The 15,124-nt window shown below is 47.2% G+C and overlaps 1 protein-coding gene across 8 annotated transcripts in view; it reads right to left on the reverse strand.

Moving 5' to 3' along the window:
- The window catches only part of LOC142464908 (cytosolic beta-glucosidase-like), a 151,186-nt gene that overhangs the window by 131,602 nt on the left and 4,460 nt on the right, over positions 1-15,124 (reverse strand). For 6 of the 8 annotated variants that reach the window (XR_012787753.1, XM_075568601.1, XM_075568624.1 and 3 more), the window contains exon 2: positions 12,067-12,216. The exons of 1 other annotated variant lie outside the window; for it this stretch is intronic. Coding sequence is in view for 6 of the 7 variants with exons in the window: in XM_075568601.1 (XP_075424716.1) it covers positions 12,067-12,133 (67 nt within the window). In the remaining variant the exon portion in view is untranslated. Of the gene's footprint in view, positions 1-12,066; positions 12,224-15,124 lie in introns of all 8 variants that reach the window. One more of the 8 variants, XM_075568583.1, reaches the window with a different exon arrangement.

Raw genomic sequence — 15,124 nt, forward strand, 5'->3', positions numbered from 1 at the left:
CCCCGCACACCTCTCATTGGCCTGAGGCGGAGTGACGGGCCAAAACACAGGCCACACACACACACACACACACACACACACACACACACACACACACACACACACACACACACACACACACACACACACACACACACCCACCACACCTCTCTCTGCTCTCCCCCCCCATCACATTCACCTTCTCCTCTCCCCGGGTCTCCCGGTTTCCCGCGCTTTTCCCCCCTCCCCTTCCCCCCAGTCAGCGGGGGAGCTCTCCCCTCACCCGGCGCTCTCCCTCACCCACCCCCCCACACACAGAGCACGCGGCTCCCCCCTCACCCGGCGCTCTCCCCCCCCACACACAGAGCACGCGGCTCCCCCCTCACCCGGCGCTCTCCCCCCCCCCCCCCACACACACAGAGCACGCGTCTCTCCCCTCACACAGGCTGCTCCTCCGGCTGTCTCCGCCTCTCCTCCGGCTGTCTCCGCCTCTCCTCCGGCTGTCTCCGCCTCTCCTCCGGCTGTCTCCGTCTCTCCTCCGGCTGTCTCCGCCTCTCCCCGTGAGAGGCACAGCACCTCCTCACCGGAGCGTCTCAGCCTCGCCGCGGAGGAGCCCGAGGTGGAGGAAGAGGGCGGCCGGGACCCAGAGGAAGAGGAGCGCGGCCGTGTGCACGGTGAGTACACGCAGGGGAATGGCTTATTTAACGCGTCCCTGACTCCCCCTGCCCTTTGCCCCCCCTGCCCTCCCTGCCCCCCTGCCATTTGCCCCCCCTGCCCTCCCCCTGCCCTTTGCCCCCCCTGCCCTCCTTGCCCCCCTGCCATTTGCCCCCCCTGCCCTCCCCCTGCCCTTTGCCCCCCCCTGCCCTCCCTCCCCCTGCCCTCCCTCCCCTTTGCCCCCCCTGCCCTCCCTCCCCCTGCCCTTTGCCCCCCTGCCTTCCCTCCCAATGCCCTTTGCCCCCTGCCCTCCCTCCCAATGCCCTTTGCCCCCTGCTCTTGCCCCCTGCCCTTTGCCCCCTGCCCTCCCTCCCCCTGCCCTTTGACCCCTGCCCTCCCTCCCCCTGCCCTTTGACCCCTACCCTCCCTCCCCTGCGCCCCCTGCCCTCCCTCCCCCTGCCCTTTGCCCCCTGCCCTCCCTCCCCCTGCCCTTTGCCCCCCTGCCCTTTGCCCCCCTGCCCTTTTCCCCTTTGCCCCCCTGCCCTTTGCCCTCCTGCCCTTTGCCCCTCTGCCCTTTGCCCCTCTGCCCTTTGCTCTCTTGCCCCCTGCCCTATTGCCCCCTCCCTCCCTGCCCCCTCCCTGTCCTCTTGTCCCTCCCTGCCCCTCGCCCCCCTGCTCTTTGCCCCCCCTGCCCTCCCTCCCCTCCCTGCCCTTTGCCCCTCCCTGCCCCTCGCCCCCCTGCTCTTTGCCCCCCCTGCCCTCCCTCCCCCTGCCCTTGGCTCCCCCTGCCCTTTGCCCCCCCTGACCTTTGCTCCCCTGCCCTCCCTCTCCCTGCCCTTTGCCCCCCCTGCCCTCCCTCCCCCTGCCCTTTGCCCCCTGCCCTCTGTCCCCCTGCCCTTTGCCCCCAGCCCTCCCGCCCCTGGCCCTCCCTCCCCCTGCCCTTTGTCCCCTGCCCTCCCCTGCCCTTTGCCCCCTGCCCTTTTCCACCCTGCCCTCCCTCCCCCTGCCCTTTTCCCCTTTGCCCCCCTGCCCTTTGCCACCCTGCCCTTTGCTCCCCTACCCTTTGCCCTCTTTCCCCCCTCCCTCCCTGCCCTCTTGCCCCCCTCTCTCCCTGCCCCCTCTTGCCCTCTTGCCCCTCCCTGTCCTTATCCCCCCCCGCCCCTCCCTGGCCTTTTTCCCCTCCCTGCCCTTTGTCCCCACCCCTCCCTGCCCTTTGCCCCCGCCCCTCCCTGCCCTTTGCCCCCACCCCTCCCTGCCCTTTGCCCCCGCCCCTCTCTGCCCTTTGCCCCCACCCCTCCCTGCCCTTTGCCCCCCCCGCCCCTCCCTGCCCTTTGCCCCCCCGCCCCTCCCTGCCCTTTGCCCTCGCCCCTCCCTGCCCTTTGCCCCCCCGCCCCTTTGCCCCCCCCCGCCCCACCCTGCCCCTTTGCCCCCTCGCCCCTTCCTGCCCCTTTGCCCCCCTGCCCTTTGCCCTCCCGCTCTTCCACGCCCCTTGCCCCCCCCCCCTTCCCCTCCCCCCCCGCCCTTCCCCTCCCCCCCCCGCCCTTCCCCTCCATGCCCCCTGCCCTTCCATGCCCGGGCAACGCCGGGTATACCAGCTAATGTATATATATATATATATATATATATATATATATATATATATATATATATATATATATATATATATATATATATATATATATATATATATATATATATATATATATATATCCCAAAAGAAAAGAAAAACATACCACACTGCAAATGGGCAGAAAACAAACTAATCCATCTATATCCACTAAGCCGCACTATGCAGTTGCGTGTGCATGCATTTGGAATAAAGTGGAGGAGGCAAGTACAACCCATACATCTGTAGCCAATGTATAAACACAATTGGGTTAAGTAGTTAATTGCATGAGTCTGGACTCTAATGTATAAGCAAATATTTCCAATAAACCCATAAATGGTTGTTCCCTCAGTCAGCGAAGAAGGTTATTCCTGCGGCACTTTGATGGGGCAATGTATTATAGTTGATTGGGGTGATGGGCAATGGTATATTTAACATTGAGAAATAATTAAATATACAGCTCAACCCCGTTATAGCGTGATCCGCTATAACGCGGATCCGCAATAACGCGGTTTGAGCGTGGACCCCGAATTTTAAAAAAAAGTTGTTGTTTTTTGCACACACACTGCACACATCCACTGCACACATTCACTGCACACTGCATACACTCACATCACACTGCACACATTCACAGCACACACTCAGCACACTGCACACTCACAGCACACTCCACACTCACAGCACACTCCACACTCACAGCACACTGCACACTCACAGCATACACTCACAGCACACTGCGTACACTCACAGCACACTGCACACACTCACAGCACACTCAGCACACTGCACACACTCACAGCACACACTCACAGCACACTGCATACACTCACAGCACACTGCACACACTCACAGCACACTGCACACTGCATACATTCACAGCACACTGCACACACTCACAGCACACTGCACACACTCACAGCACACACTCACAGCACACTGCATCCCAGGACATACTTGAAAACGAGAGGTAACTCTCAATGTATTACTTCCTGGTAAAATATTTTATAAATAAATAAATAGATAATACACTCACAGCACACTGCATCCCAGGACATACTTGAAAACGAGCGGTAACTCTCAATGTATTACTTCCTGGTAAAATATTTTATAAATAAATAAATAGATAATACACTCACAGCACACTGCACACTGCACACTGCACACTGCACACTGCACACTGCACACACACACACACACACACACACACAGAGACACACTGTCTCTTTAAGGGAGCTTGCTCTCGCAAGACAGAAGCAGAAGCAGGAAGCAGAGACAGGGAGAAGAGCTGCCAGGTGCCGGGTAAGTGCTGTGTGCTGTTGCCTCTGCCCCACCGGGTCTGGGAACGCTGGGAGAGTTCTCAGCTTTCCCCCTCCGGCGGACACGGTACCACCGCGTTATGAACGGGCTCGCGGGTGGCCCCCGAGGACCGCGCTATAACGGGGTTAAGCTGTATTTGTCCTTGCACGGAAACAAAAAGGTTTAAGTCCCTTCACTGCCATTGGAACAGCAACACAACAAATGTGTTGTAATATTGTGTGGGAGAAAGAATGACAGGAAGCCAGTGCGCTGCATCACAAATAGGAGAGTGAAAGAGGGTGAAATAAAAACGATTTATTGCAGAAACAAGAGAACAAAAATTACACTAACATGTTTTGCTCCCCAGAGCTTTGTCAATGTGTATTAACCTGTCCTCCCAGTGGGTATATGTATACCCCGCGAACCCGGAAGTTACTCCAAAATTCGCGCCATACAACTGAGCGTGATGATGTCAGAAGTGTCATCACGCCTACCCCTATCAATTAAAACAAAAATAACTTTTTTGCACATCATAGAAAACCATACAACAAATAATAAATGTAAGCAAAAACTTATAAAAAACAGTGTGAAACATAGATGTAGTTGCTTTAAATAAATTATCTACACACTGCCATAACTCCTAACAATTTAAAAAAAATCCTGTTTTAACCACTAAGGTACTAATGAGGATTGTCTGTCTCCAACACATACTGTGGGGCTTATGCAGAGAGCTACTTTAATGAAAGCCGCAACGGCAATAAAGTCGCCACATTATTGCCGTTTATGTTCGCCGTATGCAGAATACACCGTTACCCCTGTGAAAACTTAGGGGCCTATGCAGAGAGCTGCGAGAATGGCCATTCGCCAGACTGAAAACTCTCCATGTTTTTGCCGGATTCCCCTCGCAGTATGCAGGAAGGTGCGCATATCTGTGAGAGGAATCCGGCAGAGAGATGGCGAGCCCTGGCGAGAATGGCTCCGCTGGCGAGATCTGTCAGCAGAGAGCGAGATCCGCACAAATCTCGGCGGCAAAAAAAAAATGTGTACATATCAATAGGATTGCTATTGTAGATGTGCAGGGTGTCTCCGGGGATGAAACGCGTTGGTTTTATGTCCGGTGACCCCCTGCTTCCCAAGATACAGGCCCCGTTATGAGGTGCCGGTATCTCCTATGCATTGAGATAGCCCGATCATGTGACGCGGGACATTTCCATTCATGACAATGGCCCCCAATAAACATTGCAATATATTAGAATACAGCGGATTTTAAAACTGGAGAAATATTGCTTCTCGCCACCCATCTGGCGAGTTTTTTTTAAAGAAACCAAAAATCGGCGGATTTTAATCATATGGCCAGTTTCTCGCCATTTCAGGATTTTCTATGGGCATATTTGGCAAATACATGGCGAGATAGGGCTTCTCGCAGCTCTCTGCATAGGCCCCTGTATCTTGTACAGGCATACCCCGGTTTAAGGACACTCACTTAAAGTACACTCACGAGTAAGGACATATCGCCCAATAGGCAAACGGCAGCTCGCGCATGCGCCTGTCAGCATGTCCTGAACAGCAATACCGGCTCCCTACCTGTGCCAAAGCTGTGCGCAAGCGGGGAGACTATAGAGCCTGTTACAAATGCGTTATTTACATCAGTTATGCACGTATATGATGTTTGCAGTACAGTACATGCATCGATAAGTGAAAAAAGTAGTGCATCACTTTAAGTACATTTTCGCTTTACATACATGCTCCGGTCCCATTGCGTACGTTAATGCGGGGTATGCCTGCATATAGTACTCACATGATTATCCTAATGAAAGATAAAAGCCAGATGGACAAATATATCTTAGGTAAAATCCATATTTGAATCCTGTCTCATTCAACCCTTAATTAAATTAAGCTTTTACACCTAGGTAGGGAACACCCTGTTAGAAAAAGCATCTGTTTGAATGTGTCTCAAATGTGGTAAATAAGCAGACTGAACTTAACTGTCAGCTGACTTTTTAGGCCCATTTAAATCTAGGTAGAACAGCCTTAAGCTGCCTGCAGCCCATCTCCAAGTAGCCCATTGTAAGTAGCAGGACAACTGAAGTTTAAAAGGAAGTTGTGAAGAAGTGGACAACACCTTCTGGTGTTGATTCCTGCATTTGATCTACGATGGAAAGGAGGATATTATCTATCCAAGACTGCACATCTCAGCATGTTACTACTGCTGTGATGCTGCCTTTACTATTTATATTTGCTGTGACTTCACTTCTTCTCAAGCTATGCATCACATGAACTACTTTCTTACCTGCACCCTCTGACACTACATAGCAATGTCGCCTGCACTATATCACACCCCTACAAATCATCCTCACACATTCTCTTTCTATCCATGCTTCTCCTCCTTGCTTCTGGGGATATCTCTCCCAATCCTGGTCCCTGCCTTATTTCTGCATGCTCTCGTCCTCGCCTGCCAAATGCAACCTCTACTCCTTCTGGTGTCAACCCCTCTAACCTCATACCCATCCCCCTCCTCTCTACCTTTCTCCTGTGCCCTTTGGAATGCTCGCTCCCTCTCTATCAAGTTCCTCTCTGTGCATGACTTCTTTCTCTCTCACTCTCTGCTCCTATTTGCTATAACCGAGACCTGGCTCACTCAATCTGACTCTGCTCTGGAAGCTGCCTCTCCTATGGTGGCCTTTCTTTCTCCCACACTCCTCGCCCTGCCGTTACAGAACCCTTCCTATTCCTCCCTCTCTTGTTTTTCCCTCCTTTGAGGCTCACACTGTCCAGATCTTCTCTCCTCTCCCTGTCCACGTCGCGGTCATCTATCACCCACCTACCTCTACTCACCCCCCTTCTGCCTTTCTCTCTCACTTTGAATCATGGCTCTCTTTCTTTCTTTCTCAGACTCCCCTGTTCTTCTCCTGGGGGACTTCAGTTGCCACATTGATGACCCCTCTCTCCCTTGGGCTTCCCACTTTCTCTCTCTCTCTAACCTCTTCTTTTGGCCTTCAACAGTGGACTGCAGCCAGCACCCACAAGGATGGCCACTACCTAGATCTGGTTTTCACTAAAAACTTCTTTCTCTAATTTCTCTATTTCCCCTTTTCCTCCCTCTCGCTTCTCCCCTTCTCCACCTCCATCTACCCCTCGGTTCTGCAGAAACCTGCGCTCTATTAACCTACCAGCCTTTGAGTCCACTTTACGCTCCTCCCTCTCCTCTCTCAGCTCTGCTACAGACCCTGACAACCTGGTCAGGAACTACAACTCTGCCTAATCCTTCTCTCTTGATCTATATGCCCCGCTTTCTCTCTGCTGTCCTCGCCCTTCTAACCCCAGACCCTGGCTAAATTCCCACACGCGCATGCTGCGTTCCTTCACTCGTTCCTCTGAACGCCTTTGGAGGAAATCTCACACTCTTGCAGACTTCTTTCACTACAAATGTATGCTATCCTGTTTCAACTCTGCCCTCTCTCAAGCTAAACAAACCTACTTTTCTTCACTAATCAACACGCACAACTCTAACCTATGTCGACTCTTATCTGTCTTTGATGCTCTACTCAAACCACCCTCAGCTGCCTCTTCTTCCTCCATCTCAACTCAGGACTTTGCTGACTATTTTAAGGAAAAGGTGGAATCCATACATCAGAACATTCCCTCTGTTTTCTCCTCTCATCCTACACCACTTCCTAACTCGCCTCCTGCCTTCCTTGACTCTTTTTCCACTGTCTCAGAGGAGGATGTGTCACTGTTGATCTCCTCTTCTCCCTCTACCACTTGCTCTCTTGTCCCCATTCCCTCCCATCTCCTAAAACCTCTTGGTCCTACTATAATCCCTATGCTCACACACATTTTTAACTCCTACATCTACTCTGGTACCTTACCATCCTCCTTCAAGCATGCAACAGTTATACCATTACTCAAAAACAACAAGCTTGACCCTACCTGTCTTTCTAACTATCAACCTGTCTCCCTCCTGCCTTTTGCCTCTAATCTCCTTGAACGTCTTGAATTCTCTCGCTTGCTCCATTTTCTCAACACCTATTCTCTCCTAGACCCTCTACAATCTGGCTTCCGCACTGCTCACTCCACTGAAACAGCCCTCACTAAAATAACTGATGACCTCCATGCTGCCAAAGACAGAGGTCATTACACTCTGGAAGTAACAGTGTTGATCATAAGAATGATCAGAAAGTTTCCCCCTATATAGTAAGCACTCTATGTCATATATATTCACAGTAGATGGACTTAGTAGTCCAGCAGTAAATTACTGAAAATTAGGTCTAGTTGACCCAGAATCACCGGAGAAACAAAAAATAAAATTGTATTACTTCTTCTTATTTGGACAGTCATTACACTCTGCTCATATTACTCAACCTCTCTGCAGCATTTGACACCGTGGACCACCCTCTTCTCCTTCACACTTTCCATACTCTTGGTATTCAGAACAAAGCTCTATCCTGGATCTCCTGTTACCTCTCCCATCGTACTTTCAGTGTCTCTTCTGCTAACACCTCCTCCTCCTCTATTGATCTCTCTGTAGGGGTACCCCAGAGCTCTGTCATGGGACCTCTACTCTTTTCTCTGTACACACTCTCTCTAGGTGACCTAATAACATCTCTTGGGTTTAAATATCACCTCTATTCTGACGACACACAAATTTACTTTTCAACCCCCGACCTTACACCTGCTGTACAACCAAAGTTTCTGAATGTCTCTCTGCGATATCATCCTGGATGGCCCTCCGCCGACTGAAACTTAACATGGCAAAAACAGAGCTTCTCATACTTCCTCCCAAACCTGGCCCCACTACCTCCTTCCGCATTATTGTTGGAAGTACCATCATTCACCCAGTAGCCCAAGCACGCTGCTTAGGGGTCACACTCGACTCCTCTCTCACATTCTCTTCTCACCTTCAAAACGTTTCTAAAACCTGTCGCTTTTTCCTCCGTAATATCACAAAGATATGCCGTTCCTCTGTTGCTCGACTGCTAAAACTCTGACTCAGGCCCTCATTCTCTCCAGTCTTGATTACTGTAACCTCCTGCTGTCCGGCCTTCCTGCCTCTCACCTGTCTCCCCTACAATCTATCCTAAATGCTGCTGCCAGAATCGCTCTACTCTTTCCTAAATCTGTCTCCATGTCTCCCCTCCTGAAATCCCTCTCTTGGCTTCCGATCAAATCCCGCATCTCACACTCAATTCTCCTCCTCACTTTTAAAGCTTTACACTCCTCTGCCCCTCCTTACATCTCAGCCCTAATTTCTCGCTATGCACCATCCCGACTCTTGCGTTCTTCTCAAGGATGTCTTCTTTCTACCCCCTTTGTATCTAAAGCCCTCTCCCGCCTTAAACCTTTCTCATGGACTTCCCCGCTCCTCTGGAATGCCCTTACCCTCAATACCCGACTAGTACCCTCGCTATCCACCTTTAAGACCCACTTGCTTAAAGAAGCATATGACTACCACTGTGGATGATACTGGACACATGATACATAAACTTGGCCCCCTGCAGACGTACTTACAAGAATTCCTTCCTAATGTCTCTGTACGTTCTCCCTACCTACCAATTAGATTGTAAGCTCCTCAGAGCAGGGACTCCTCTTCCTTAATGTTACTTCTATGACTGAAGCACTTATTCTCATGACCTGTTATTTATATGATTACCATGTGTATTACTAGTGTGAAGCGCTATGTACATTAATGGTGCTATATAAATAAAGTAAATAGGGGAGCCCCTGCTGCTGCCTCATAGAATATGAACGGTGAACGGTGCTCTGGGTATACACTGAATAGGTAGAAAGGGTAGAAAAGAACCCAGTGTAGCACTCAAGTTCACCCTCTGGTGATTAGTGTATGATTTAAAATATAAACTTTATTTAATACAACACATATATAAAATTATGGGTGTTAAAATGACGTACTAGAGGTCATAGGATCGTAATACTGACAGCCATAGGGCTCGCGATCAATATAATAAACGTCTCCTGTTGTGTATCAATATCACACAGGAAACTAAATCCTGATAAAAAACCTCAGTGAGGGTGAAAGGTAGGGTTAACTCGACGATGTACTATATCACCAGGTCACACTAGGTAGTATATGCATAAACCATATGTGGTAATGTTGTGACTGGTGTACTGAAACAAATATATTGTGCACCAGTAGGTCTCAATGTGCAGTCTGAAAAACCTTCCTCACTGGTTATGGATGTGCGCACAGTGCTGTGTGGAGCTGATCACAGGTAGACCCCAGAGGTTCACAATATAGGCATATAGTACCCTATAGTGACCTCTGCAACACTGTCACAAATGGTGATAGTTGATAATGTGCTTAGAGTGTAATGGTGGGCACCCTAATGTGATCAGCTGTGCACATGGATTAACACTGCATGTGAGGAGGCGGAGGCTGTATATAATAATGATGATAGTAGCTAAATAGCGGTATATTACAGCACATATCAAACAGGACTGCAGTAAGTACTGAATGGGGAGCAATAACCCTAACAATATTACGTGACAAGAGGCTCTAAGTGTCCATCGGGGCACTGGTAGCCTGTGTAACAGCGCGGGCAGGACACCGCATTAACTCGCGATCAGAGACATGAATGCGGAAGTGATTACAGCCCTGCGCGTGCACGTGTGGAAACAGAGCCGACGCGCGCGTTTCGAGAGGGGCTTTCTCAAGGCGAAACAGTAAGTAAGTAACTCTTACTGTTTCGCCTTGAGAAAGCCCCTCGCGAAACGCGCGCGTCGGCTCTGTTTCCACACGTGCACGCGCAGGGCTGTAATCACTTCCGCATTCATGTCTCTGATCGCGAGTTAATGCGGTGTCCTGCCCGCGCTGTTACACAGGCTACCAGTGCCCCGATGGACACTTAGAGCCTCTTGTCACGTAATATTGTTAGGGTTATTGCTCCCCATTCAGTACTTACTGCAGTCCTGTTTGATATGTGCTGTAATATACCGCTATTTAGCTACTATCATCATTATTATATACAGCCTCCGCCTCCTCACATGCAGTGTTAATCCATGTGCACAGCTGATCACATTAGGGTGCCCACCATTACACTCTAAGCACATTATCAACTATCACCATTTGTGACAGTGTTGCAGAGGTCACTATAGGGTACTATATGCCTATATTGTGAACCTCTGGGGTCTACCTGTGATCAGCTCCACACAGCACTGTGCGCACATCCATAACCAGTGAGGAAGGTTTTTCAGACTGCACATTGAGACCTACTGGTGCACAATATATTTGTTTCAGTACACCAGTCACAACATTACCACATATGGTTTATGCATATACTACCTAGTGTGACCTGGTGATATAGTACATCGTCGAGTTAACCCTACCTTTCACCCTCACTGAGGTTTTTTATCAGGATTTAGTTTCCTGTGTGATATTGATACACAACAGGAGACGTTTATTATATTGATCGCGAGCCCTATGGCTGTCAGTATTACGATCCTATGACCTCTAGTACGTCATTTTAACACCCATAATTTTATATATGTGTTGTATTAAATAAAGTTTATATTTTAAATCATACACTAATCACCAGAGGGTGAACTTGAGTGCTACACTGGGTTCTTTTCTACCCTTTCGAGCTATATAAATAAAGACATACAATATATAGAAATTAAATGCGAGCACACACGGATGTGTTTCCCTTTAAGAGTAGCGCGCACACACGCACACACACACACATATCAATAGAGGAGGTGTTAGCAGAAGAGACTCTGAAAGTACGATGAGAGAGGTAACAGGAGATCCAGGATAGAGCTTTGTTCCGAATACCAAGAGTATGGAGAATGTGAAGGAGAAGAGGGTGGTCCACGGTGTCAAATGATGCAGAGAGGTCGAGAAATATGAGCAGAGTGTAATGACCTCTGTCTTTGGCAGCATGGAGGTCATTAGTTATATATATATATATATATATATATATATATATATATATATATATATATATCTGTTGGAATATTAGAAAATGGAAATAAATCTATATGTATACATGTGTATATAAAACACATGTCAATGTGCATAAATATACATGTTAACTCAATCATGAAACAAACGCATTGGTAAATTGACAATACAAAGGAACAAACAAGATTGTTGACAAGAAAATGTCTTAATTGCACTTATTGTATTCGACAAACATTTATTAAAATCTAAATACCAATGCTTGTCTACAATCTGACCAGACATTAGTGCTTAATTTCTGACTTTCTTATTACTGTTTCAAGATATTCATCTGATTTGGTTCGACTACAATTATTCACGCCTCCCCACCGGAGTATAATCTTCTGTTTGCATCACACTTGAGATCACCTGGCATACGTACAGAAAGAATATGAGGCATACAGTGGAGACAGAAATCTGGGAAACATCTGTTTTACCAAGCCGTGTGAAAGTTGCAATCAACAGTTTGTTGTTCTCAGCAGAAATGCTCTGCCTAATGGACAAAATATGGTCTTGTACCATAACAGAAAGTGGACTACAGCGCTTACAAATGTAGGAAATAAAAATGCAAAACACGTACCTTCAACCTGATAAGCTGCAGTTGCTGCCCCCCATGCAAATGACTTTGGGAAAATGCTGCTATCCATCACAAACGATACAGCTATCTGGATTAATTTGCGAACTTATCAAATGAATATAGTTGGTTCTCTGTAGATGCTCAACAGTTAAGCTATATCCTCAAATATGTAAAAGTAAAAAAAAAAAAAAAAAAAAAAAAAACAAGTGTCAATTTGACTTTTTACATTTTAAAAACTATTTATTAAAATGCAGATGAATATATTTAGCTCTCAGGAAATCGGTTTCACTGATGTGTTAAACAGTGAGGAGGTACATAAATGACTAATATAAAAGATCACACTAGATGGCAATATTGCAGCATTTTTTTAAATAAGCAATCCATGCAAAATCCTACGTGCATTTTTTTTAAAAATAAGTCACTTCTGTAGTATTAGATAATACTTACTACTTTTTACTTTTTTTTTTTACTTCAACTCGTAATGCCATTTTTAATGAGTTTTAATATACTATGCATCCTTTGATTTCTATAGAAGGCTTTAGCTTCCCCAGCAGTGCAATATCTATTTAACACTTTCCTGTTTGGGATTATGTTGCCAAATGTTCCCAGTAGTTTCCGCTGTAAACTTTAACAATAGATAATGTTACCTTAGTAATATCAGGATATATTGTAGCTGCTGAGTTACACTGACTGAAGGATTCATTGAAACTGAAAGGCATCCATTATGTTAGGCACACAATCAGATTTGTTTTTTTTTTACATATTTATAAACAGGAGCACCAAACGATTGCCATCCAAGGTAACAATGTAAAATGTTACATTGTCACATACAGTACTTTACATATAAAAAAAGGGGAGGGGAATGTAGTATTGCTGCTTTAACATAACTGAAAGAGGGGTTGGACATACTAGAAATAATTGGTGATTAAAATGAGGCAACAGATCACTGTTCATTATTTCTGGGGTATGTCCATGCCATGGACACTCACTGCATAGTACAGTGTATGCATGTTTAAAGCAGTCTCTTGACATGCTTGGGATCATGCAAAAAAAAATTCCAACTCCTGTTGCTTGTAACCCCCTTGTAAAGATACCTGTGATTATGGGCAGGCTCTTGAGCCAATGACCGAGAATCCAAGGGAGGTTTGATATGATTGGTTACCCAGAGGGGCTAAATTAGAGTTTAAGAGTCCCTAGCGGAGCATGAGGCTGCGGTCCCAGTAACTGCTACAGCGCACGCCTCGGCGTGTGCTGTGCGTATAAGCACCACCCCTCAATGGGGCTGGGCCCAGTACGGACCTTGCCGCTGAAGGTGCAGCCGCGCCGTAGTGCCAGGATTTTTCAACTCAATGAAATTGAGTTTAGAACTGGCGACGGAGGCGTGGCCACGCCCCCGCCGGCGGTTCACCCAATGAGGGCGAACCAGCCGCGTGAGGTCATGGCCACGCCCCCGCAAAACTCCCTCCACGCCCCCTCCCGTCGCAATCTCCCTCTCTCCCTGGAAGACCGCAGATCGCGGTTAGCGCTGTGCACGCGCCACTCCCCCCCCCCGCCGGGCGCGCGTGCCGCAGTGCTAACTGGGACCGCATCCTTAGGGAGTAGAGCTGCCGAGACAGGAGGACTCGTTTTGCTCTGAGGTTGGAGGCCAAGACTAGCACGTGAGCAGAACTAACGTGTTACTGTGGACGCATCTAAATACAAGCTCCTGTTATTCAAAGGGAGTGCTCCCTTGATAAAGGTCCTGTTCCTAGGACCGAAACGTTGGTGTATGTGCCTGCTATTCTAATACAATTCTTTTTGCTAACTAGTGTGCTGTCTCTTCCTTGCTGTGCCTACCCTGGATTCCCTGGACTCTCTGGTCTGCCTGGTAAGGAGCTTTTGATTATATTTATTCATATGGGACTAGCACCTGTCCTCATCTGTATTTGTGTGCCATCTGCTCTGTTACACTATATATATATATATATATATATAATTATATATAATTTAATTATATATATATATATATAATTATATATATATAATTTAATTATATATATATATATATATATATATATATATATATATATATATATATATGCAAATATAACTGTATGCTCATCTGCATGTCTTAGGCACGTCTGCAACCCCGCCTTTCCCCATCATCACCCAGCATACAGCACTTCCACTGCAGCAAGGGATTCTGGGAAATGACATGCAAATGAGCACACAGTGTCACTTTTTGCCTCAATAACCATTTTTAACATGGTTCCCTATAGGCTTAAGCTTGCTGTATGGTCACAGCTTTGAGCACAGCCAGGGTTAAGGTGCATACCCAGAAAACCACCCACAGACAGCTGTTTCGACCTTGATGGGTCTCATCAGTGTGGGGTTGATATATATATATAATTAAATATTATAAAAATTGGATAGCTGGACAATCTTGTATTTAAACGCTGAACATGAATAAAAATTTATGGAGTTGTGCCAGAAATAAAAGGAGACATGGACCCATATTTACTAAATGGTGCTACGTTTTACCTCACCAACGATGCCGTTCATTTATATGCCACTTTGTAATACCTGCTTTGTATAATTTATCTTGAGATTAAAAAAATAAAAATGAAACCAGAATAAAAATTCTGAATCTTAACTGCTCATGAGGTTTCTTTAAAATTATGCGTGAAATGTAACAATAATTTGTTGTTTGCATTGCACCTGGTTAGGCCTGCTTTTTCCATATATAATAGGAAAAGAGCAGGGGAGCGCAAGTTATAAAAGATAAAAAAACATAAAAAAATATATATAACCATCAGATGTTGTAAGCAGCTGAGAGGATGAAATGGCCAACTCCAGGCCTCAACGGCAACCAACAGGTCAGGTTTTAAGGCTATCCCTGCATCAGCACAGGTGGCTCAATCAGTAGCTACAGCATGGGCTGCCAGTTTGTTTTGTAGGGTGAGATCGCATTAATCGCTCCTGTGGAGAGGTGAACACGATCTAGCACGTAGTGGAACATAATCTGTGGCGCTTTCAAGCATGTGATCCCTCCATGGAGCGGTCAAGCGATGGCGATGTGCAA

This window comes from Ascaphus truei, chromosome 1 (genome assembly GCF_040206685.1).
Source record: "Ascaphus truei isolate aAscTru1 chromosome 1, aAscTru1.hap1, whole genome shotgun sequence".
NCBI lineage: Eukaryota > Metazoa > Chordata > Amphibia > Anura > Ascaphidae > Ascaphus > Ascaphus truei.